General features: G+C 39.5%; 2 protein-coding genes and 1 non-coding gene across 4 annotated transcripts; 1 reads left to right on the forward strand and 2 right to left on the reverse strand.

The window, feature by feature from the left end:
• Positions 1-1065: 1065 nt before the first annotated feature.
• On the reverse strand, positions 1066-1137 carry trnac-gca (transfer RNA cysteine (anticodon GCA)). Its single transcript has one exon. It is a non-coding gene; the product is annotated as a tRNA-Cys (tRNA).
• Positions 1138-3184: 2047 nt separating this feature from the next.
• LOC128616611 (LIM and SH3 domain protein 1) lies at positions 3185-15494 on the forward strand. Of its 2 annotated transcripts, none has more exons than XM_053639225.1 (7): positions 3185-3473; positions 5508-5602; positions 8709-8793; positions 12014-12121; positions 12696-12771; positions 12888-13024; positions 14489-15494. In XM_053639225.1, the coding sequence occupies exons 1-7, from the start codon at positions 3405-3407 to the stop codon at positions 14660-14662; spliced, it is 744 nt and encodes a 247-aa protein (XP_053495200.1). In that variant the 5' UTR covers positions 3185-3404; the 3' UTR covers positions 14663-15494. The 2 variants fall into 2 exon arrangements, with proteins under 2 accessions (XP_053495200.1, XP_053495201.1); XM_053639226.1 differs by having other exon boundaries at positions 12888-12988.
• LOC128616610 (kelch domain-containing protein 1) lies at positions 15347-24280 on the reverse strand. Its single transcript, XM_053639224.1, has 13 exons — positions 24110-24280; positions 23848-23918; positions 23307-23424; positions 22769-22881; positions 22294-22378; positions 22123-22221; positions 21935-22009; positions 21719-21777; positions 18711-18823; positions 18556-18628; positions 17746-17830; positions 16868-16947; positions 15347-16581 (listed from the first exon to the last, which is right to left on the reverse strand). The coding sequence occupies exons 1-13, from the start codon at positions 24224-24226 to the stop codon at positions 16440-16442; spliced, it is 1230 nt and encodes a 409-aa protein (XP_053495199.1). The 5' UTR covers positions 24227-24280; the 3' UTR covers positions 15347-16439.
• Between the last annotated feature and the right edge of the window lie 1069 nt (positions 24281-25349).

The following is a 25349-nucleotide window of genomic DNA, read 5'->3' on the forward strand; positions in this document are numbered from 1 at the left end:
GGAAATGGTCTGAAATTAACATATTACTGTTCTGACATTCATATGCAAGCACTAATGTCAGATGTTTGATACAAAGTTCTGATTTTGACAAAGAAAAGGGGCAAAACCGGTACATTGTTGTTGAGGGTTAAAATTACATTAAAATGTCATTTTGAATATAAAGTGTGCTTTTAGTGAAACAATAAAGTGAAAATACTGTTTTGAAAACCATGTCATGTGGCAGTGTGGATTGTTGATTTTGTGTTTGATAGAAATAGGCTTAAAAAAATAGACTTTCACATTACTTCACACAAGTTGATGCAAATATGATAATAATACATTTTGAACTTTGAGCAGCATGGGCCAACAGCAACATCTGCAGGCCATTGTGGCTGATACAGCTAATGATGGCTGTGAGGTACTCTAAGCATCCAAATCCCAATAACTAAAACTAATGTGCATTAATGCACAAAAGAACCCACATCAGTTTAGTTCCACAGAAGTTTTAGTCTCTCTATCTATCCACACAACACAAACCCACCTAGAAGGTATAGTGGGAATAATACTGAGCAACTGCATCATGGTCTGGTGTGGCAGTTCCACGGTGTTGACTGTAAAGGCTGGTGAAACAGACGGTGCTTTTCCACACATACAGGAAATACAAAATGTCACATTGGCATCTTTAATGCAACAGTCATCTGGAAAGCAGACCCAGACTTCATGACTAAACTACAGTTTCTGTCCAAGAACTGTCAGGCTGCCACCACCTGTAAGCGACTGCAAGACATATTAAAGCATCTGAAATCTGCTACATTATCCTGACAAGTGATTCTTGTTACATTTGTACAACTGTTTATGTATCGTACATTTAGTCTGTGTGGGTTTTTCTTTCCTAATGCTGTACATTTTAATGGTCTGCTGATTTGTTTGTAGTTACTCTTTCCCGTTGTGTAACTACAGTTTGACTGTTGTATTATGATCTGCACGTTAAATCAATTTCGTTATATCGTGTACCTATTTATAGGTATAAACCAGATAAGGTTAATTTTAATGACATTAAGTTTTAAAAACCCAAGTGAGAAAATGAGGGGGCACCCGGATTTGAACCGGGGACCTCTTGATCTGCAGTCAAATGCTCTACCACTGAGCTATACCCCCATCCATTTTCTAAGACACCAAACTGTCCCTATATAAAATCACAATCAACGTGTATCTATTTTTTTTAAACATTTATTTTATGAAACTTTAATACTTTCTGTCGTTCATTCGGTTTGGCTAACTAGCTAATGAAGCCGTGTTTTAACAGAAAACAGTTGGGTAATGTTAATGGGGTGGCTGCTTTGTTACTCGCTGTAACACAGTTAGGCTCCGGATTTAGATTTGTTTCCCAGTAAGAAAGAAAGTAAAGCTTTATAATAATTGGCAAAGCCTTCAGCTACAGTCTTAACACTATTTAGCACAGTATGCCGTTTCGGATCTTTTCCACATCGAAGCTGTCATTTCAACGAGTGACAATAGGGGGCGGTCGAGTAACATCTTACTGCTTTACACAACTTGCAGGGAACACAAATTACATTACAAAAATAGAAAATTGTGCCTTCAGCGGTGGATGAAAACTGTTGAAAACATTGATGGGTTCATATAGTTCTGCAGGCAATTCTTTACTGCTACTTTTTAGTAATCCGCACTGTATTTCATACACAAAATAGACTAAATGTAATAATGCATTGGTTACATCCTAAAGCGTATTAAGTGCATAGTTCCATAAGGACTAATAAGTCTAAATAATATTATCAATAATATTGTCCCAATAGTTTGATTAGTATACCAGAATCGCAGGACTGTGTCTCATTGTGTAACTATGATTATAAGTTTAGTACAAATAATTTAAGGGATGGAGCTTGCAGTTCACCTCACAGGCAGCAGAGGTGTTGGTGACTTACAAACAGCTCCTTTAAACTCCACAGAAGACTTGATCTGAGTGTGCAGAGGCACACAAACTGATATGCACAACTTCACAACCCTAACAGCGTGTTATGCATACAATCCAAGCTCATCTGACTCGTCTTTGTCTGTGAAGAATTTTAAACTATCCTTATGTGGTTGCCAGTGATTTAGCACCCAGAAGAGAATACGTTGTTCCTCAGGGTTATCACATTTAACACTTGCATTCTTTCTACAGTGAAATGCAATACTTTTGTTTAGTTTGTTTGTTTTTTTTTGCCTGCTAGTGGACACGTTGGTTGGGCTTGACAGATGGACTGGAGGAGGAAACCAGAGTACCTGGAGGAATCCCGGGGAGAACATGCAAGCTCTGTGCACACAGGGCGGAGGCTGGATTCAAACACCCAACAAAGTGCCCCCTCCCCCTCCATCAACATCATATAATTTCTAAAATTATATGAATACATTACACTAAGTAAAATCTGTGCATATTCAGTAGTAGACCTAAATAACATACATTTCTCAGTCTACACTATTCCCCTTCTTATTAAGATGTTTCATAATAACACCTTTTAATGCACACAAAATCATGATTTTAAATAACTTTATGCTCATTTTGTTACAGCAGTAAATCTTATGTATTGTATAACTACATAATAAATAGTTATAATATATTAGACATCGCTATTTTATAACCTTATGGAAAAACGAGTCACAGTATTTAATGTTCCTCCCCTAAGATTTTGTGGTCAGCTTCCTGTTTGATGATTACAACACTTCTACAAAGTTATATTACTAAGCTTCTGACTAAACTGCTTCACATCATTTAAGAGGATGTTATGTCAAGCAGTTTAATCAAGAGCTTAGTAACATAAGTTTTGACAATCACTTATCAGGGCAGAAAATAAATCTTGCCAAGTTAAACTGTCCCAGTTTACCTGACTTCACCCCATACACCTGACTTAACCTACCTAATCAACTTTTGTTTTGTTTTATGAGATCAGGCTTCTGCGCATTATCGACTTCCTAGAATTTCAACACGCCCGTCTATATATAACACCTCCTTATACGTTTATCACACAGCTCATGATCAAGTTATTGTAGTAACTACAGGTGGCGTACATCCTGTTACGCACGCGTTATTAGTTCACTTCTTAGCTTCTGCCCGTTCTACTCCTTATATGGTACTGGGAGCTCTTTCAGGCTTGTTTGTAAGCTCCGCCCACCGGCCATTCGAAAGCACCTCCCATTTAGTCACACAAAGCGCGTGCACGAGGGGCGGTGCGTGTGCCCGCGCCTGATCTCTAAGCGAGAGGGTTAATAGTTAAGCGCCGACAAGTCGATTGTAGTCGACTATTTAACCACATTTATCACCCTTTTTAGTTGTTTAACCGTTAATCCCAGGTCTCTCGGCGTGTTGAGGACGCTGAAGTGTTACCGAACCGGTTCTTTTGTTACAAAGGAAAGACAAGCAGAGGACCATGAATCCCTTGTGTAGCAGATGTAACAAGGTTGTCTATCCCACGGAAAAAGTAAACTGCCTAGACAAGGTGAGTAATGCCCACACTTTGTCATGTTACAGAGAAGTAACTAGTGTTTCATAAAAATAAATATAAAAATCGATGTATTCCTTGTTATTATGTTCTTACTTACCGGGAAGATGCGTTTCTCTTGCTCGCACGTTTTTTTTAAGTGAACGGTCTGCAGTTATTTAGTCTCATTTTAATCACATATTTGGGAAGAAAATAAACTTTGTGTGTGCTACCTGAATGGAGTCGGTGAGCATGTCGGTGTGAGTTTGGCTTCACTTTGCAACTTGAGCAGTCGCTTCCTGTTCAGACACATTTCTGAACGTGAACCTCACAAAAGGAGGCTCGGTAATAATAAGTCTGTGTATACAAGGTTGTTTTATTGTATTGTTGTTTTGTTGTTTTTTTTTGCTTGCGTAGATCCCATTCTGAAAACTAGATGAACAAAACTGTTGGAGAATCTCCACAATAACTATGTGCGTTTATTTACCTTTGCATGCCTTGTTCATCAAGGCGTCTGGTGTTGGAGAAAAATGTGGGCGTTGTCATTGGCAGCAGCAGGTTTGTGTTAGCTACTGTGGTGGGCCTAAACCTGGGGTAATGCAAACATAAGGGATATAAACCCACTTTACTTCAGAGCTATAGTTTGTATATGTCCACCAGACTTTCCAAAAGCAAGGCTGTTCTCATGTCTGTAATTTTTTTTTCTCTCTCTCTGTAACATTCCAGTTTCTAACCACAAGACAACACTGCAGTTCTCAGTATCTGAACTCTTACACAATTAGAGCCTGTGAAATGTTATAGTTACTGCCTGAAGAGTTAGGTGCCCTTGATAATAATAGCTCTTCGTAGCGTCTTGTTTGCTTTTCAATTTTGGTGGGGTTTTTTTTTTTTTTTTTTTTTTTTTTGTGCGAAAGGTTATGTGAAGGGCTTGTGGAGGTGTGTTGCAGCTTCTCAGGAAGATCACGTAAGAGTGAGTCAGTGCTGGAGGAGCTGTGCATGATAGACATGGTGTGAAAGGTCCGAGTGTTGCAGAACTGGGCTGAAGAGCAACGGATCGCAAGCAAATTTCTGCGAGTCATCTCTTTGCAAAGTCGCTGTCGTATTTGAATGTAGACATCAACAAAAACAAAAAGAGGAAGTCAGTGTAGCCTTCTAAAGAAAAGGTCTCCACTAGCTGTAAAATAACTGATAGCTGAGTTGGTATGAGTAATATATTTTATATATTTTGTGTTAGTTTGTGGTTATACTATGGTAATAAATGTCTGATAAGTAAATGACTGATATGTTGTCAGATGTGTGACGTCAATTATAAGTCATAGGAATTCAGGGAAAACAGGGGAAGCCCTGTATGAATGTGACAGGAAGACAGACGAATTCTGCACAGAAATGAAGATGCACTTGTTCTTAAGTCGAATCAAGCAGTCGTTGCGTCTTACTCTAGGGACTTTCCACATTCGTGTGTTCCTGTCAGGCTGTTTGTGTATTTTTGGGCAGTGGAAAAGTTAGAGGTAATTCTGAGGCCGTACATAAAATGATCTCACCGATCAGGTTGATGTATGTTTCTTTATACTCCACTTCCTCTGCAGTGGCCTGGATTTAGGCAGCCCTACTTTACATACTGCTGCGTGGCTCATAATAATTGCTTTACATTTTTTTTTTTTGGGTCTATTACAGGTCAAAATGTTGATGCCTGTTTATCTTGAAGCATAGTTTTATGGAATAGTTCGGAATAGATGCTTCTATAGTTTTGATACTGGTGAGAAGACGTTTGAGATCACGATAACGTTTATAAGATATGAGACACAATCACAGTCCACGGTCAAACGGTCACACATGCGTTTTATTTAATAAATAATGGTCATAGTTCAGAAGTCAGAATGTGTAGCGGGAGTTGAAAACTTTGAACTATCAAATGGTCACATGCCTGTCTTAATGGGTTAATGTTTGTGTATCGAGGACAATCATAACTGTATTTACCATGTTTTGTGTTGATGCCAGTTAGTCACTTTTCCAAATGTATTTTCTGTGTGTTCTGTCTTTCATGTGTTTCAGTATTGGCACAAAGGATGTTTCAGCTGCGAGGTCTGCAAAATGACTCTAAACATGAAGAACTACAAAGGCTTCGACAAGAAACCCTATTGCGGCCAGTAAGCTCTCACCACTTTCACCCTCTTTTCCGTCCATCGCTCTGCCTTTCCTCAAGTCTGTGCTCAATCTGTCTTTCCTCACTGAAACACTGGCAAGATATCCTTCTGGCAAGGAAATACTTGTATTTCATTTTTATCTTTTGTGTTTGAACGCCAGTACGACCCAGTATCTGTACTGGTGTGTGTGTGCATGCGCCTGTTTGTGCGTGTGTGCATGTGTTGACAGGTTACATACAAACAAATGAGAGAGCCTTGAGTTTCGGTGTTCTGAGCATAATTCTCATGTTAGGGTAGATGTGTGGGAGTTTAAACACTTGCCTGTTTTGTCACTGGACAACAGTCCAGAGCTTGTGGGTGTCATTAAGTCCTGCAAGCAAAACAAATCTTTGAGTAACATGCAAACATTCGTGCATCTCATTTCACTATTACATCACTGTAACATTAGGGCTTCTGTTTGGTTGGAGCGCAGTTATCTTCTCTGGTTGCACAAACACTCTTCATTGGTCGAGTTTATTTTCGCACATTCACGCCAAAACCACACTGATTTTTATTTAGTTTTTTTAATCCGTTACTCCACCGAGTTATATGCAAACCATATGTAATGTGGGGTTTGACTACAGCATCTGAATGCTACTTTCACGTGGAAGTGTTAAAATAGATTTTTTACAAGGTTCTTTCCACAGCTGCCAGTATCACTTCTGTACTGACCTGCACAATGACCTTTTGGCTGTTTTTCTGCCCAGGTACTTTTCCTTGGCTTTATGTGTGTAATGCTATATTCAGCTCAGGTTAGGAGGTTAGGTTAAGATCAACATCAGCAGTTTGTCAGGAACATTTATGATTATCGATCACTTGCTACAGTGGTACGTGAGCCGCCAGAAAATGACGCTTTTGTGTTTTTGTTTTCAAATAAATCAGCAGACCAAATGTGAATACAATTTGTCTGGCAGAAAAGCCAGATCACTGACAGGGAAAGAATGCACAATATGAAAGACACATCTGCGGTTACTTTTGCGTTGTGCAAAATTTACCCGGGACTTCTTTTGGCCTGTGAGCTAGTGAAGTTGTGCAACGTATTGTGAGCTAATAGAAAACAAAAGGGTGTGTATTTTGCATTTCTTCGTCGATAAGTGGCCGGTTTAACAATAAAAGTGCACAGTATAGTGTGCTGTGTTCAGTATTTCATTTAGTATGTTCTTTCAGTGGGTATCTTATATATATTATATCTTATATCTTTTACGTGTTGCACTAATGTGTTCCTGTTTGTACAGACAGCTTATTGGTTTGTTCCCTTTTATTTTTATGTCGGTAGTAAACTTGTGTGGTAAACCAGGGACTTTTTTTTTATTTTATTTATTTATTTATTTTTATAAGTATTGAGCCTGCTAGGATTCTCTTACTAGCAATGTTGGAACCTCTGGACCATTTCTCATTCTGATCACAGAGGAATGAGACATTCTGTAGCATAACATATTGTCTCTGTGTTGTGGTAATTGATCACTCCCCATTCTTCATAGCTTAAGTTAAGCCGGCAGATTGGGGCCTTAAGACCTGATTGTAGAAGAATCCTCTTTGACTCCGAATCCTGTCTGAGTATGAGTGGCCTTTAATTGCCCACCATCTTAACGAAAGAGGCGCACAGCATTCTTGATTTCAACCGGAAGAGCAGCAGGCTTTATTTAGACAGGTTTTATCTGACCTCATTTCCATCTGATCCAGTTTCGATTCGGGCTATTTCTTCATCTCAGAATTTTGACACGATTTCTGTCAAAATAGTGTGGCGAGACAATGCACAGAGAGGTCATTGTTTCAGAACTGCCCCGTCTGTTTGTCTCCACATAGAAGAAAGGGACCTTATGTGCAAGCTTGTATCCTCCTCCCTCTAGTTGCTTATGTGTCCGCTCTCTCTCTAGAACCCATCCCATTTGCCTTTGGCCTGGAACTGTTGCCCGGAGAAGTGCAACATGGCAACGCTGCCCCTGAATTCAGTCACCGCATCCCTGCTATTTGATTTAACCTGAGTTGAATGGTTTGTGAATAAGGGCTTTGTGCTTGTGTAGTTTGCTTACCAAACCAAATTTGCTTCCCTGATGTGGTGGAAATGGCCATGAGGTCAGACCAGGACAAGAAAAGGAGCATGTTCACACACGGACACAAACACAAAAACTATTCCAATCTAGAGCGTAGGAGTGGGTGATGTGACAAAAATACTATATCATGATACCGTTTACAACATACAAACTTTTAATTGTGTAAAGAAATAAATGATTTAACACTGAAAAGTCTATTTTTAAAAAATAATAATTCTACAGTTTATTTTGACATAATTTATCGTAATACTGATATCATATCATCACATCGTCTAGCCCGAATAGAGCTTGTGGTTTTGTTATGACCGCATATCGAATGTAAAGCAGCTACAGAACACTTTATTTCAAAGCAGTTTACTGTATAGCGCTGAATGTTTTGCAGAAATGACTGCATGCTTCCTTTCCTCTCTCGTGCAAATATGTGGGATTCATTTGGGATCCAAGACCAAACTCCTCCTCCCAGCTGGACACTGAGACAAGAATGCTACTAAATGCTGTCCAAACACTCAGTCACTCCCCCAGGTCTACACCGAGAGCTGGTGAAACTTTGCTTAAGGGAAGCAGTGTTTGTAGCATGTTGCTTTATGAGACACTGATGACTGAAAACGTTTTTTGAGCAGTTCTTTTATTTATAGCAAGCTGGATTGAGAAGCACCGACTTCAGATAAGCTTGATTGCATCAGAAGGCTTGTGGTTTTCATGCTTTTTTGTGTGTGGTGAATGCCAGTTCCTCCTTAAGGGTCTGAATGTAGTCGGGACATTATGACGATTATCTCCACCCTTTTCTCCCAAATTCCAGTGTAGAAAGATGCGTAGAATGCAGAGGCCGACATGTCCAAGCAGGTCTTTAGCTGGATGGATAATGTAAAACGCTCAAACGCATTTTTATTCACTTTGCTTCTGCTGCCTTCATGTTGTCCTGTCAGTCCTCCTACTGTGGCCTTGTCTTTTTAGCTACACTCCTTTAAAAGTCACTTCTTTGTGTCTGTGTGTGTTTTTTTTGTTTGTTTGTTTAGGCACTACCCCAAAACGGGCTTCACCAGTGTGGCCGATACTCCAGAGAACCTTCGGCTCAAGCAGCAGAGCAAGATGCAAAGCCAGGTAGGGTAACCTTGGTGCACATCCTATTCTTCCTCCCTCGCCCCTTCCTGCTCCAGCCCATCCGTAATCCTTCACGTCTGTTTCCTGACTGTCATTTTGCTTCAAATCCAGTGGCATTGGCCATGCTGGTCTGGTCACGATAATGAGTTATAATTGAATGGTTACTATCTGATACAGGGTTTAATCTGTTTTAAGTTCTTTCTTCTTCGTGGATAGTTTCTGGCCATCCAAAAAGCCACCAGTCTAAGGCTCATTGATCAGCAGGTCCTGCTGTCATGACAATTGGATCCCCTTGGCAACAGTCTACAACAGACGGACTCTCCATACCATATCCAAAATACAGGCTATTGCCATTTCCCTTCCTCCTCTACCCCCCGCTTACACCCAAACACCACCTGATGCCTTTAACAGGCCTGTGACTGTGACTGACCTTTCTAAATTAGAAGAGAGAAATGTTAAACACTATGGTGATTTTATAATAAGAAATGAACAACATGCCTAAGATCTATAAGTGACCCAAGCATAGATGGTATTTTATCCAGGGATCTTATTGTGAGGTCACACTCTCCATGTAGATGGTATAAGCACCATCTGCTCTTGTTCTGTGCCATGTTCGTTCCATTTGCCCGCCTTTCCCCCAGGCTTTTCTCTCACCCACCCCGCCCTTCTTTTTCCTGTTTCCCTGTGACCTTTCTCTGTTTCTTTGTCACTCGCCCTATCGAAAAAAAATGAATAGACATAGCTTAACATTTCCTTCTATTTAAAAAAAGAACCCCTCCTTAACCATGGCCTTATTTTATTTACAGTTAATAGAGAGTGATTTCTGACCTTGGGTACTTTTAGGGGTTCTGAGTACCGTCCTGTTGTCTCAACTACAGTATATGGATTAAGGGCAGTAATTAATAATGGCAATTCAGATTAGATTTAAATACCAGGTACAGTTTAAGTAAGGACTAAAACACACTGTGGCATGATGTTAAAGAAAAATGATCCACAATGGCATGGAGTTACAGTTGCTAACCCAAAGTGGATTATTTTCCTGTAACAGCACATCTCAAAGTGTTTTATTCCGCTTATCACACAGCATGTTTTTTTTATTATTATTTTTGATCTGTTCATCATTGATTACATTTGATGCCGAGGAGACAAGGTAGTTCCTGTTATAGCTTTCATTATAACAGCTATAAATAGTTGTTTCCTCACCAGCCTCTTTTTTCCCCTCTCTCTTGAATCTAAGCTCCATCCTGAAGATTCTGCAACACTTTTTTTTTTTTTAAATAAACTTACTGACTATTGTAAAGCACTGACACTGGCAACTACTTCAATAAATGTTAAATAACCATCTCCTTACAGGAAGCTTCACATATAAACAATTATACATGCGTTAGATTTTGTAGGTGTCATCCAAGTCCTTGTGAATGAGTTACGGGAAACAAGAACATGTTACTATGAGCACATTAATATAGACCAGTCAGATTGAAGAATTCACCAGTGCTGAGTGGGACTAGTGCAATGAGTTGGCCTTACTTCAAAAACATAGAACAAAAAGATGACTAAAAGGCAGGCTGGTAAAAGAAACTGATAGATTTAGAGTGCATTTAGATTTTGTTGTTTTTTTGCACAGACATTCAGCAAGGAACGCAAGCCCTTAAAAGCACAAGAAGGTTCTGATGGTTGGTACTGTTGCACTGGACGCATAACACTCATAGCAGTGGCGTTACTCATAATTTTTGGCATAGTTGTGTGGCAGAGGGGGTCTTTCAATTCTCTCTCTCTCTATTTAGGGGCTTTGTTTACAGGCTGTGGGAGTGCAGCAGGCCCTCTGGGTCAGCACGCTTGGACGCTTTATGGGGAATTTCCGGGACGGTGGCGAAGTAAAAAGAGGGGGATGGGGCTGTTGATCTGTAGAACGCCAGCCTTGTGAGTGTATGTGTGTTACAATCCCCCTCTCCGTTTTTCAGATCAGCTAAGAACATATGTGTATTGGTGTGCAATGGGGTGTTTCACTTTGGGTCAGGCAGTGTGGTGAAGCTTGGCCTGTTTGGGGATAGGCACCTTTGTTTGTGACTATACCTAAAAGTTGGTTAGACATCCTCCATAACGTGTTTCACTTCCTGCACGTCTTTTTTTTCCCCCCTGCACATGCCTACCTCAGCGAAGGTTAATCATTACATCGACAGCCCACAGAAACCAAACAAGGCTACATGATGTTATTAATAAATTATCTCTGAGCAACGATAAGGTAGTTGTGGTTGGAGGCGAGAGAACACACTTGCTGCCGACTAGCATGCGGCCGGGGTCTGTTCAGCAGCAGAACAGGGGTCTACTAAGAGAGTCTGGAGATTACTTACTGTTTATACAGCAGTAAACTACAGCCAGGTCTGATTTTACAGGCCTTCACGCTGCAGTAAAGGCCACTGCAGACACTGCCACTTTTGTTCGCCATAACAGTGCCTTTTATCAGTGAAGTATGAAAGGTGGAACTATAAAGTATACAGATACTGTTGCTTCTGTATTTTATTTCTGTTTGGTTGGTGGGAGGGGTTTCATTTTCTTTTCAAACTTGCTGTGTGTTGGAGTGTGGGGTATTTTCAGCTCATATTGTAGATCCTTTGTACATGCAGGCCCACCATTTGGTGAACATCCTGTGCATGTGTGTGTGTGTGTGTGTGTCTGCATCTGGGCTTTATGGGGACTTAAATCCCCCAGATTAGAAATACATAACAGTTTTGAAACCATGGGGATGTTGTTTTTGTTTTTTTTTTAATGCAAAAATATTCAGCTTTTGTTTCAACAAATAGGAATGCTTTTTGAATACTGAGGTTTCACTATAGGCATTTTTCAGATATAGTAATACACTCAAGGGCAGTAATTCAAGGCTGTGTTTGTTTGTGTGCATGCACGTGTGCGCTTGCATGCACATGAGCAAAGTTTGTGGAGAATGAATTGAGGCAAAGCAAAAGAGCATGTATATGTCAGAGGCACATATTTGACTGCAGAGACCACAACCTTTCACCAAAACCACACACCATTACTCAGAGGTTGCTCTCTCAAAAGCTCATCCATTGTCTTTGACAAGAAAGTTGGTCACTGAGCAATCTGAAACAAACTGCCAGTTGGCTGAGGGAGTTCATACATGCACTAGGTGTGCAACGAAGTGTATTAACTGTACAAATGAATCATTGTGTCTGTTCCTTCCCTGTCTCATCATCCCATGTAGGTGCTCTATAAAGAGGAATTTGAGAAGAACAAAGGGAAAGGCTTCAGTGTGGTGGCTGACACACCGGAGTTGCAGAGAATCAAGAAAACACAGGACCAGATCAGCAATGTAAGCTGCCAAACCGGCAAGAAACTATAATATGACCTTATATGCATAAGAAGGATTTTCACACAACTGAGGAATATCTGATGTAGCATGTTAAGCGGTTAAGCATGGAACACATGTTGAGTCACGTTTCACTCTGTTTCAGACTCCTCCCTTCCCTCCCTGTCCCAAGCTCCACGTCCTCTCCTTCCCGTCTCTCCATGAGTCGTTTCCCTGCTTTTTTTCTCCTTCTGTCTGTTTAGTATGAGACTCAAAATTCTTTCAAATGTACTCATTCTCCCTCTACCCAACTTCCTCTATGATATTTTTTTTTGTCATTATCTACTGCTACCTGCCTTTCACTCTTTCCACCACCTTCATGATCTAATGTCATGGCTTGTTTCCAAGCAACACTAAGATCACATATCTGGTGCTAAGATGTCATTTCCTCTGCCTGTGCCCGTGTTCAACTCTTCTTAGACTAGCGCAAGTGGCTCCAGAGTGGAATGCACTGACATATTGTGTTTGAAGATCGCAGTTGTTACACAGCACTTTGTATGTGTTTGTGTGTGGATGTTTGTCACGTTTCATGCATTAGATCAAGTATCATGAGGATTTTGAAAAGACCCGAATGGGAGGCGAGGCTCCGCCCTCCGAGAGCAACGCTAATAGAGGTAACAGTCAGTACATGGCTGCAGTTCTGCCTTTTTACTTGCCATTTCTCTTACCAGAATGATTGTACATGCGAATCATTAGTCTAATACCTGTGCGTTATTTCTTTCTTTTTCAGGCATAGCCTACCAGTCTACCACCCCAACCAGCCCTCAGAACTACAACTATGACCCCCAGCCTGCTCGCTCTGCTGCAGCTCCACCACCTCCTAGTGGCGGGGTGAGGAACAGCTCAACATCAAGTTCAACTCTAAATGTGAACACATTAATATATCTCTGCACAAAAAAAAAAGTTTTTATATGGTTAACAGGTCTTCAGTGATTTTTGATTATAATATTCATTCGTTCATCTTCAGTATCCGCTTTATCCTGGTCAGGGTCACAATAGATCCAGAGCCCATCCGAGGCGGGAACAAACACATGACGGATCAGCAGTCCATCGCAGGGCACCATGCATGCACACACTCATTCACAGACAGCACTATGTCTTCAGCTCAGGATCCTGTGCCTTTGATTATATAGATTGTGTCAAATTTGTTATCAGAGCATTACATTTAGTTTTTTTTCAGCCAATTAAAATCAACTTGAGTACTTCTGCAAAAAACAAACCAAAAAAATCATAGATGGAAGCATAACATGGAAGCTCAGAAGAATACACTCAAAAGAACTACCTATACCTGTTTGATATGCAAATGATTAGAAACCACATAACTTGCATATTAAGCTAGTTATATATAACTTGGCTAATGCTAGGGAATTGTAGAAGGGTAGTATCGTCTCAAATGGAACACTAATGGTTTTGTTACTACCTGGAAATATAAGCCGTTTCCCAGTCGATGACACATGACGTCAAACGCACGTAATGCAACGCTGCAAGCTTTAGAGTCAACGAAAACGAATCTCTTCATTTCACTGTTTGTCAGTGGCTACGTTTACATGCACATCATTGTTCCGATATTATTTGGAGTTTAGTTTGGCAATATTCTGATTAGTTTTGAGTCATGTAAACTCCACGATCCGATCGCCCGATTCAGATTAAGACGATATTCTGATTCCCCAAATTCTTATTCCCACCCCTGGATTAAGCCTGTTTTAATCAGAAATTTGTTGCGTGTAAACACCTTGTTCAAAAAACCCACTGAAAGGAGATATATGCACGTGCTCAGTCTGCAAGGAATTGTGGGTGCTAACAGATGTTTAGTTGTAGGCTAGGTATTTAGGAATGGCAACTTAGGCATACCTGCAATAACCCTGTATACAGGAATATTCTGATGCCTGTACGCATTTGAACCTCGAATTCAGAATATGGCTGCAACCCGAATATAGACCTGAAACGGAATTTGATGCGCATGTAAACGTTTTTGTAAGATTTGCAAGATGTCTTGTACATCGGAGTCTCGTGCACGAAGTGTCCAACATTCCACACTTTGTTTTTTCGGTTGAATCAGTGCATCATACGGATACTTGAAGTGCACTTCTTCTTGTTGGACTTCTCAGTGTGAGCACTACTCAACACTATACTACTAGAACAGTGCATAAGTATGCAACCTGGGATGCACCTACGGATATTCCTCTGCATTTTTGTATTCTACTGTACATAGACTGCCTTTAATGGTTTAACAGTCAGGGGTACTTTAAAATAAAGCATGAAACATAAAAGTCAATGTATGTGTAAATATGTAACTGAAAATCAACTAAACCGGTGCCTGTGTGTGTGCAGAAGCGCTACCGAGCGATCTACGACTACGCAGCGGCCGACGAGGACGAGATTTCGTTTGCCGACGGAGACGTGATCGTGGACGTGCAGCAGATAGATGAGGGATGGATGTTCGGTCGCGTGGAGCGCACGGGCCAGCAGGGCATGCTACCCGCCAACTATGTGGAGGCTATATGAGTGATTGTAGCTGACAGGAGGAGAAAGATGCAGGAGGAAGGATGTACATTGGAACGACCCTGGTGCCATCTCCATTTACGTTATTTTTATTTTTAATTTTTTTTGTTCTTCCCTGTTAATTTCACTATTGGTTTAACATGGTCTTAATTAAATGTGAGAGAAACTTGATCAGGCATCTTTTAGACACAATGCTAATACGCTTAGAAGAAGAAAAATTGCTCCTATCAGCTGAATGAGCATTATTATTTGTATCTTTTTAAAATTTTATTTACGTCTCCTTTTCCCATGTGGGCAGTGTTTGTTGGTTTTGTGCATTGCTTTGCCCCTGTGCTGAAAATCATGGCTCAGATTGAATTCTACCTTCAGCTTCAAAGACACTGGCGAAATGTTGAGATGAGTTGTCAAGCTGTCTGTAAGGATTATTTGTATTCTAGAACTCGAAGTTAGGTGCTGCAGTGGCTGCTGGGAAATGTAGTTTCAGTCAGCTGAATGGTCAGATGAGTGACCAGCACTCATTACTCAATCATTGTCTTAATCACAAGCTTGTTAAGTCAAGCGCTGCATTTGGGTGAGTGAAGCCCTTTGGAGTTCTTTTTATGCACTTTGAGGGAAAATTACCAAAAAATGTAATGGTTTTATATATATATTAAAAAAAGAAATTAGAAATGGTACAGTAATTTCTTAATTATGTCATCATGAAAGAAGAAGAAACTCCAGGTTTTATTAGTATATATTGGCATAAATGTGACATATCATTCCACTGTTATTTTGTAAGAAAGCATTCCAATTCATGAATATGAATATATTCAATAATAAACGTATGATTAAACCAGTTAAAGGAGGTGTGTATACTTTATAGCGTTATGTCGATCCCTCTGAAAGGCTTCTTTTAAAGTTTGTATGTTAGAACAGAAGAAGGTTCCAAAAAGAAAGCCCTTTAGGATGCTAAAAATCCTTTTCCACCCTTTTTACAGTAGATTCTGGTTGGCTTTTCACGTGTAGAAATTTATACTCCCTGATTAGTTTAGATCCTTTATTAATTTATTTTAATTTTTTTTCATGATCAGATTATAATGTGTAAATCAACCCAGAATCTGTCTCATTAAAAAGCATAAAGAACCTATATCCTTATACAAATCTGAAGAAAAATATTTAAAGATTCAGTAATTAAATCTCTTAATTTCAATAATAATAAGTTGTTGAAGACACTTCTAATAAGAATGTACAATATTAATATCCAATAACCTGCTGTATAACAAAATTCAATAAATATATGTTCTTTAGAAGTCCTTTTGAAACAAAGGAATGTTAGTGGAGCAGAAATGCTCACATGATCGAGCCAATACAATCAGTCCCTCTAGGATTTCATGATTTTGCAATCACAGAAATGAATGCAAAATCAAGCAAACTCCACAATATGCGAAGGAGTTTGTAATTTTTCAGAATTACCGTAGATTTTCTGCAGATTTGGGCCAAGACGTCATGTGACGTCATCACATGCATTCAGCACTCTTCGATTCATGTGTGTGTCGAACATGATTATAGCTAAAAGGTCTCATTTACCAACAAACATCACGTGCGATTCAATATTGTGCAATTGCAATTTTGCCAATTCAAGTAATTTTATGCAGAAAAAGAACAAAAAAACTCCTCAAGCTGCATCACAAATTTGGGGAAAAGCAGCAGAAAAATCTAGTATTTCTGGCCGCAACAATCACAGACAAAAAAAAAAACTGTGAAATCCTGAATGGACTCTATAATTCTCCTGTACATGAGCTCATATATAACTACGTTGCTTCTGCATTTCTGATTGGAAGTAAGATATCCTCTTGTGAAGGGTCTCCTGAACTCTGGGTGGTAAAGATGACACCTTCTCCCGTAAAATGGTTCCATGTTTGCCTATGCAGTCCTCACATAATCTATGACAAGGAAAAGCAGAATATTAGGACCTAAGACTTCCCAAAGAAGCTTTCTCAGGTTCTCAAAACATGCTTTATAATATATATATATATATATATATATATATATATATATATACACACACACACACATATATATATATATATATATAATTTTTTTTTTTTTTTTTTTGAAAGTATACACTTTGAGTCAACATCAGTTAACAAAGAAAGGTTTCGATTGGATTTTTTAGGAACCAGGGTAACGTGAGTGTTGCCTTGTTTGAGACTACTGATAAAAACCTACCTGGCGAGTGAATAAGGCTGGCTCTGAAACACCAGCACATCTCCACAGTGACACTGTGAAGGAGATCTGAGCACTGTAACCTGAGTAACGAAAATCAGTTTCAGTTACTGAGTAGTGGATCACATGACCAATGGTTAAATTAAAGCTTCGTTCATCTGTAGTGTACAGCACAGGACTATTTACTGAACAACTAATAGTAGAACTGACTTACTCTCAAGAGTTTTATCTGTTCCTAAATGCAGTGTTTTCAGCTTCTGAATGTGCTAAACCAAATTCTTGGTTATTTTAGGTGACAAAAGTGCCAGAGTCAGCAGAATGTAATTGTTGACTCTATTAGGTAGGGCATGCCGAAAGATAATAGTCATAGTCCAGATTGATGGTCAGACTTTGTTAAAATCTGCAACGCCTTTCTCATAATCCAAACAAAAGGCTGAGATCAAAACCAGAAAAGTTTAGAGAGAACTACAGGTATGACTATAACAGTAGAAAAAAAAGGAACAAAGGGAGTACAAGGAAACAAGAGAAACTGAAATCTGGAACAACAGGTAAACAAAGATGACTCGCAGAAAGTAAACAATCAAGGAATCTCAATAATCTGGAGGTTGATTTCTGGAGACGGCACTTATCACTGTGCTCTGAGCTCCTTACTGATTTTGTTATTGCACCTTCTTTCATCCTGCTTGATTTCCACATCAATGCACTCTCACTCCTTTTCACTCTGCACTAAATCTGTCCCTTGTGATTCAGCCTCCTTCAATGATTTGCCTATGATCTAGTCTCTCTTTCATCTGATAATCATCTTACAGGAATGTAGTACTATCTATTTTTACTGGCAATTCCTGGTACCTTTTTTTCCCTGCCCAGAACAATTTACATACCGAATCCATGACTATGATGAAGTCTCGGCTTCCTCCATAAACCACCACATCATTGTCCTTTCCCTGTACTGCTGCATGCCACAACCTGAGGACAAATTCAATCATTCGACAAATTAAAATCCATCCTCAGATCACCACAAACCAATATTTAAAATACTGAAACTCCTCAGGGGTACCACAAGGGGGCATTGTCAGACCTAATGCTGACGTGACACCATAGCTGTTTACACGGCTACATTTTATATTTCACAGGTTTTGTAGCAAATTACAGCTTTGATAAGAAATAATCATAGGGAATTATACAATTATTTACAGTTTAATAATCCTCATGGGCACTTATAGATGCTGTTCCCTTTCAAAGGGAACTTCAACATTGCGTTTAGCATAACACTATGCGAGAGGCGCTCCCATAGTGTTATGCTAAACGCAACGTCGAAGTTCCCTTCTCGGGAATAGGGTTACATGCGTAACCCAGACGTTTATCATATGCTAATAGGCGGAACTCATATATAGTGCTTACCAACACAAATAGATGACATTAGAGGCATATTCTATTAATTTTAATCTTGTTTAATACAAATGTAAATTTGCATATAAAATGATTAGATATGACTTTCTGATGTGTGCACTACACAAACATGTCAGATAGTTCCTTAAACAGTATACTATTTGTAACCTACCCAACCCAAATTTGATTTTGGGACGTAATAATTGGCTCTAGTTACAGTTACGGAGCCTTGACCCACCAAGATCAGTCAAATTACAATAATACTGCTGATAGCCCAGGTATTTTTTTTTTATCCCTCATACCTGGGTTTATCTTTGTGAGGATGTGGCCTCTCTCTCCATTCTCTTGTTACAGTGTCAAATTCCCAGCCATCACCTAAACAGGATTGAATTACAGCATTACAAAAACTATTACAGTGTCGCACAAACGGACTTTAGCCTTGGACGTTTGAACTTACAGAGAACCTGTCCAGATATGCTGAGGCCACCGAAGAGGAACAGCGTGTTGTGTGAGGTGGGGGTGAGCGTGTGCAGGGAGCGGCCCATTGGGAGGGAAGGGCCCAAAGGCTCGCTGAGGACATAAACAAAAACACACATGGTATGTTTCACATGGTAACATGGTAACTGCCCAGCTTCAGGCCTCCCCCATCTCCTATGGATCAGGTGTGTTTGGAGCAGGTCCTCAATTGAGAAGCCATAAAACAGAGTAAAATATTTTATGATGGCAGTAAAAATGTCACATTGCATGTCAAATAGTGTGACACCTCAAAGTATTAATAACACAGCCTGCAGTATAAGAAGAAGGTGGGTGGAGGAACAGCAGCTTTTTTGCAAGTTAATGAGTTCACATATGAGTTACATGTACCAGACACCCTTATCCAGAGCAACTTACATTTATCTCATTCTTTTTTAATACAACTAAGCAATTGAGGGTTAAGGGCCTTGCTCAAGGGCATGACCTCATGACCTTCCCATCAGTAATTCAACATCTTAACCATTAAGCTACCACAGTCCATTATTAATGTGTTGTTAAAAATGTACATTCTTTTAGCAGATGCTTTATTCAAAGTGCTGTACAAATGAGGCACAATAGAATGTAAGCATAAAGCTGAGAAGTTGAGTCCTTAAGGCCTTTTGCTAAAGGGCCAAACAGTGTCTGGATTCCCTTTGTACCATTTTTTCCCCAGTACCAAAGGTTATGTACGTTAAACAATTACTATTAGACAAACAAAGAAAGAAAAGGGTCAAAATCCTCCAAAATATAGACTAACTAGAGACACGTCAGTTAACAATGAAGACTAAAATATTTCTCCTTTTTTTGTAGTTGCTACTCAAATTCATAGCTCATATAAACAGAAAGTGAATAGTAAGTCATAGAAAGTCTAGGGGGTGTCACACTCACATGTCAAATATATTTTCACAATATATTTATGGACTTATTGTGACAGTGGCGGAGAGAGAGAGAGAGAGAGAGAGAGAGAGAGAGAGATAGTGAGAAATTCCAGAAATACAGTTATGGTTCTCGGTTTTAGCAAACAATCTGAGATTTTTCTTATATAAATGTTGCAACCAGCGGAAATTCCATGTGAATTTAACATGTGCCTCATTAACTAAAACATTCAGTTTAGTCTCTGCTAGGCTAAGCTGTATGCAAGTAGTAACTGTGGCATACTGATATTTGTGGTCCTGCTACTGAGCCATAAGCAATATTACTCAAATCACAGAAATGTATTTTTAGTGCTCTTCATTTTCAAACTATTTGCAGAAGTGAAAAAAGCTGGTGCTGGTTTTGCTCTTTTCTTGTAGTATTTATCTTGACTAACAGCACTTCATGTTGCCAATTATATGTTTATATGCTAACATCTACGGTTACATTTTATACAAAGCCACTTACATTTGAGAACATTAAGGGCTTGGATCAACAGCTTGCAACTTTGATGGTGCCAGGATTTGACCTAAAAGACTACTGACCACTACTAAAAGCTAAAAGGCTACTGACCACTACTGTAATCTACAATTATTTATTCATCCAAAGCCATGTACAAGTGAAGCTAAATCCTGTCCAAACTGTTATAGGAGCACATGGATATATGGATCACAATTATTATGAATGACAAGTAAATAGAAGGGTGGTGTAAGTGCTAGTATAATCTTACAAGCCAAAGAATCTGCAATAGAGTGAAGAGTATGAACCATACATTGTCATTAATGACTCAAAGAGATGAAAAAGCATTTCTGTCTACAGTCCATTACTGTCTATAGCAGCAATGGCATACTAGTGTCATGTTATGGGATACAAAATATCTGATATCTTTTGTACACTTTTCTGTCCACAACCTTCAGGATCTTGAAAGCTGCAATCATCTGCAATGTGAGTAAAATTGCCCCCATTTGTGTAAATCAGTTTTTAGCTATGTTTATTGACGTAACATTAAGCTACGACGGTAACAACGCTACAGACCTAGCTTTTAAGAAGAGATTTTAGATTTATCTACATGTACTCTATAGCAAACTTACATTATGACAATATGTTAATAATCGATTAAGAATTGCTAGTTGTAATAAAAGATTATTACCACTCATAGAACACTTTATTAGGAACACCTGTATACCTACCCATTCATGCGGTTATCTAATCAGCCCGGCAGTGCAATGCATAAAATCATGCAGATACGGCCGAGCAGCTTCGGGTAATGTTCACGTCAACCATCAGAATGGGGAAAAATGTCATTTTGACCATGGCATGATTGTTGGTGCCAGAAAGGCTCTCCTGGGATTTTCACACAAAACAGTCTCTAGAGTTTACTCAGAGTGGTGCAATAAAGAAAAAACATCCAGTGAGCGGCAGTTCTGTGGATTTAAACGGCTTACCAAAACCATTCTTATATAGTTTTGAGCAATTCCAAAAAAAACTGTGTTTACTTACACTTTTCCAAAGGATTTGTCGTGCTATGCACAATCCAGTGGAAACTGAGGCTTCAGTGTCTCCGTTGACATTGAAGGTCACTAATGTTGTTTACTTTGAGATAGCACTGTTAGTCAGTTGCTTTGTTCATTAGCAAACATTGTTTTGTTTTTTTTAATAATTACAAAAACAAACCTCAGATGAGAAAGTGATGGCAGAACATTTGTATGGATTTCAGAACCTTATCCCTATAAAGCTGGATACATTGTTAAGAGGTTGCAACAGATGGAGAACGACATAAGACAAGCAGATGTGACCTGCTGAGGCATGCAGAAGTTGCAGCAGCCAGGTTGTGAACAGAACAAAACGTGTGATCTAGATGTTCTCCAACCAGTTTCTGATAACTTGAATACTAGTGAATTAACTTCTGTTTAGATTTCTTTTGTTAATATAATATATTTCGTTTGTTTGTTCGAAAAAATCCAGAGAGATTAGATTGAAAGTGTTGCAGTATTCCTGGGCCACCACTGAAAACGCAGATGAAAGTTGAACTGTACTCACATTTGTGTCCATGTCCACGTGTCCAGGTCTAAACAGTGGATGTCTATAGTCTGTGTTTCCTGAAAGAAGATGAGCGTTTTTGTAACTAGTACTCATGATGAAATATATTGCCTTTAGCCAACCTATACAATCCATACTGACATGTCACTACCAAATTAATCAGTGTAAGGAATAATTTAAAGGAATCGGTAAAGGAATGTATTACAATCCACTTACTAATCCACCACAGACGTAGCCCTTGCTGCCAAGAGTGGCACTAGCATGGGAAGCCCTTGGTTCAGGTGGCCAGCCCTGCCATAGACAAACAATAACAGAACCATAAATCATCACCTATTTGTACAAATTGTAATATCTTGTTTTGGGATCTCCAGTAGTACTGTATTTGCCAGCATAGGGCCTTTTACCTGAATTTGGGGTTCAGTCCATGTGGCTGAGTCGGATGCAAATATATGTACCTCGTTATTCCAACCCCAAAAGCGGAAAAACACACGGCCATTCGTCGCCTAAATAAAAAGTGAGATGTCTTAGACAACTAGAGGTACATTCATTACCGGGACCACTGTGTTCCTCCTTACCCATGATGTCTCATCCACTGTGAAACTTTTATAGTTGTTGATCTCTCGAACAGTTTTCCATCCATATCCGCCAAAATAGATGAGTCTAACCAAATATAACAGAAATACCAGTATATAAGTCTATATACTTAAAACAGAATACAGTACATGTATTTATGAGTAACTCCTATGCATTTGATTCTCCCTGCAGTCAGGAATGGGTAAATGTCTTTTTCTTTGTGATTGGTTGAGTTGCTGTCAGGGGAGGGTCCCTACTTCCTGGATTATGTCTGATAGATGATTATAAAACTGAAACAACAAGCTAGACAGGTACAATCTTATTTAGCTTTGCTATTGAATTAAAGACTTGATCGTGTTTGTGTATTTGTTTTTAACAATGTAATTTCCATGTCATGTAAGATGACCACATCCCAATATGCTTGTGAGTGTATGTTTGCATAAAAAAGTATGATTTTGCTTGGAGCCCTTGCACCACCTGTCCTTGTAGACCCAGCAGGAGTGTCTGTCTCTGGGTGAAGGAGGGGTTCCCACACAGGCACTCAATTTCCTCCAGGTGTATTTTCCATCTTGCAAGTCTACGCAATACATCTACCAAGATAACAAAATGGTTATACCTTTTTTTTTTTTAAAGGCAAACAAAACTAAAATGATCTTCATAAAACAATATACCGTGTGTTCATCTTTCTATGTAACTATGCACGCACACATTAAGTTAAAGGTAGGTCTTAGGACTACTGTAGTTACTATGTGGTTATGATATCTCAGTGAGCTTTGTAACAACCAGTAGATCTGTTGTAATTACTATAATTCCTTTCTCACATTCCTTGGCTGTTTTTTCTTTGGTTGAAATTAAGGCGTGAAGCACATCATATAATGCACAATAGTGTATTGTGCATTTTGTTTATAAATGTGGCCTTGACAAACATGTTGGACCGCTTCTACGATAATGGAATGACTCTCTCAGCTGTGTTCCTCTAGGGCTACGCTGACACCACCCCCGGTAAAAAGCTTACCTGGTTGGTGTAGTCATCGCTGTCTCTGCCTCCAAAAACATAAAGCATACCACTGAGAAGTGAGCCACAAGTCTGAGACAGCAGAGGAGGCAACTCTCCACCCATTCCCATGCGAGCCCTTGTGTGCGCGCGCGCGCGCACACACACACACACACACACACACAAAGAGAGAGAGAAAGAGTCTTCAGGGGAAATTGTTGTTTGTCCATGTTGTTATTGCCTTTTGGTGGCATAGACAAAGTTTACACCCTTTTACGACCTCTTTTATTAAATGATATTAAGATGTCACACAGAATAATAGAACTACAGACAAGCCAAAGGCTCAAGTAGGACGTTTTCAACTTAAAATATACTGTATGTTTTGAAACTATCAAAGACATCTTTATTTAAAAGGATTGATTATTCCAGTGGGAATTTAAAGATCACATCTGAGCACATTCAGTATCAGACTTGTGTCTCAGGAATGTCACTTATGGCCTGACTAACGAGATAGGATTTCAAGCTGCTGAAAAACCTGAAAGGTGTGTGTTTTCCATCTCACCAGATTCCACTTTCCAGATCGTAGAGCCAGATCTCATCACTGGGTAACACAACTTCTTCTCCATCTACATACTGGAAAAAACAAACAAAAAAACAGTAAGGGGAAACTTACAGAAGGCAAATCCAAACAACACAGTAAGAAAGAAAACTACTTTTGTCGGATTGCTACGACGACAAACTACTTTTGGGTCTATTTTGCATCCTTGACTAACTTTTACAGCGGACGGATATAAATTAAAAGCTCCAGGTGTGATGCGCCTCACCTGTATACCGCCCCAGACGTGTAGCACATTTCCCAGCAGCAGAGCTACATGATCACTCCGCGCAGGAGCCGCCATCAGCCGCGAGTCAGAGTCCGGTAACTCGGTAACAATCTCCATGGGGGATGAGCTACTGCAAAGCCAGCACTCCAGGAAGAGGAATTAGGCTTACAGACCGCATAGCATACAACCTTATAAACGCTATGTAAACACAGTACGCCACCTCTGGTTGGTGTTTACAGTGGGCAGGATGGGTTGCAAACAGGAACACAACTGAGTGCACAGGCAATTTAATAATGAACAAACTAATGAGAAAAGAAATAAACACACAGTATGGGGAAACTCCTTTTCCTTCCTTGAGGCTCTGCCCCCATGGAATGTAAATATTGTAAAGTAAATCTAAACCTTTCAAAGTGTACAATTGAATTTAGAAGTGGGTTTAAGCCACATAGCCTATTCACCATGCATTTCCTACAGAAGACAACAGTAAACGCCATGCTGAAAAAACCCCCCAATAGGAACCCTCATAGCATTTGGGTCTTTACTGGTAATTTGATGCCTTCTATTGGTCTAATGTCTAGTGGATACAATTAAGAACCAATAAAGATAATAGTTTTAAAGTTTAGCTGATGGTTTGTAATGGTATTTATAGTGGAAACACTTAGAATTTCTGTGATGGTTTGTATTATTTGTTTCAACATGGCTAATACTGACTAAACATATTGAAACAAATTGGCTCACCAGGTAGCGGATATGTCTTAACACAAATCAAGCTCATTTAAATCAGGTCATGTTCTAATTTCATGAACCCTACCTGTACTACAAATACATAATGGTATATAAAATCAGCCTACCTGTTTTTTGTTTTGTATTGCTGTTGTGCATCTTTGGTTTCACGCTGTCATGCATTTTCAGTAACTGCTTGATCTTTCTCAGGGATGAGGTGGATCATTATCCTGAGAATACAAGGCATGATGGGATGCCACTCCGAAACAAGGCACGACGTACACACCCAGGCATTCACCTCTAGGGTCAATGTAAGAGTAGCCAGCCCACCTACTGATGTTTTTGGGAGGTGGGAGGAAACCCATGCAGACAGTAACCCAAGCTGTGGATGCTGGAGCTATGAGGTGACAGCATTACCCGCTGCACCACCGTGTCACCCATACTTAATATCGACATATTGAAATTTCAAATGCATTATCTAATATATCCATCCAACCATTTTCCAAACCACTTATCC

Source organism: Ictalurus furcatus, chromosome 13 (assembly GCF_023375685.1).
Source record: "Ictalurus furcatus strain D&B chromosome 13, Billie_1.0, whole genome shotgun sequence".
NCBI lineage: Eukaryota > Metazoa > Chordata > Actinopteri > Siluriformes > Ictaluridae > Ictalurus > Ictalurus furcatus.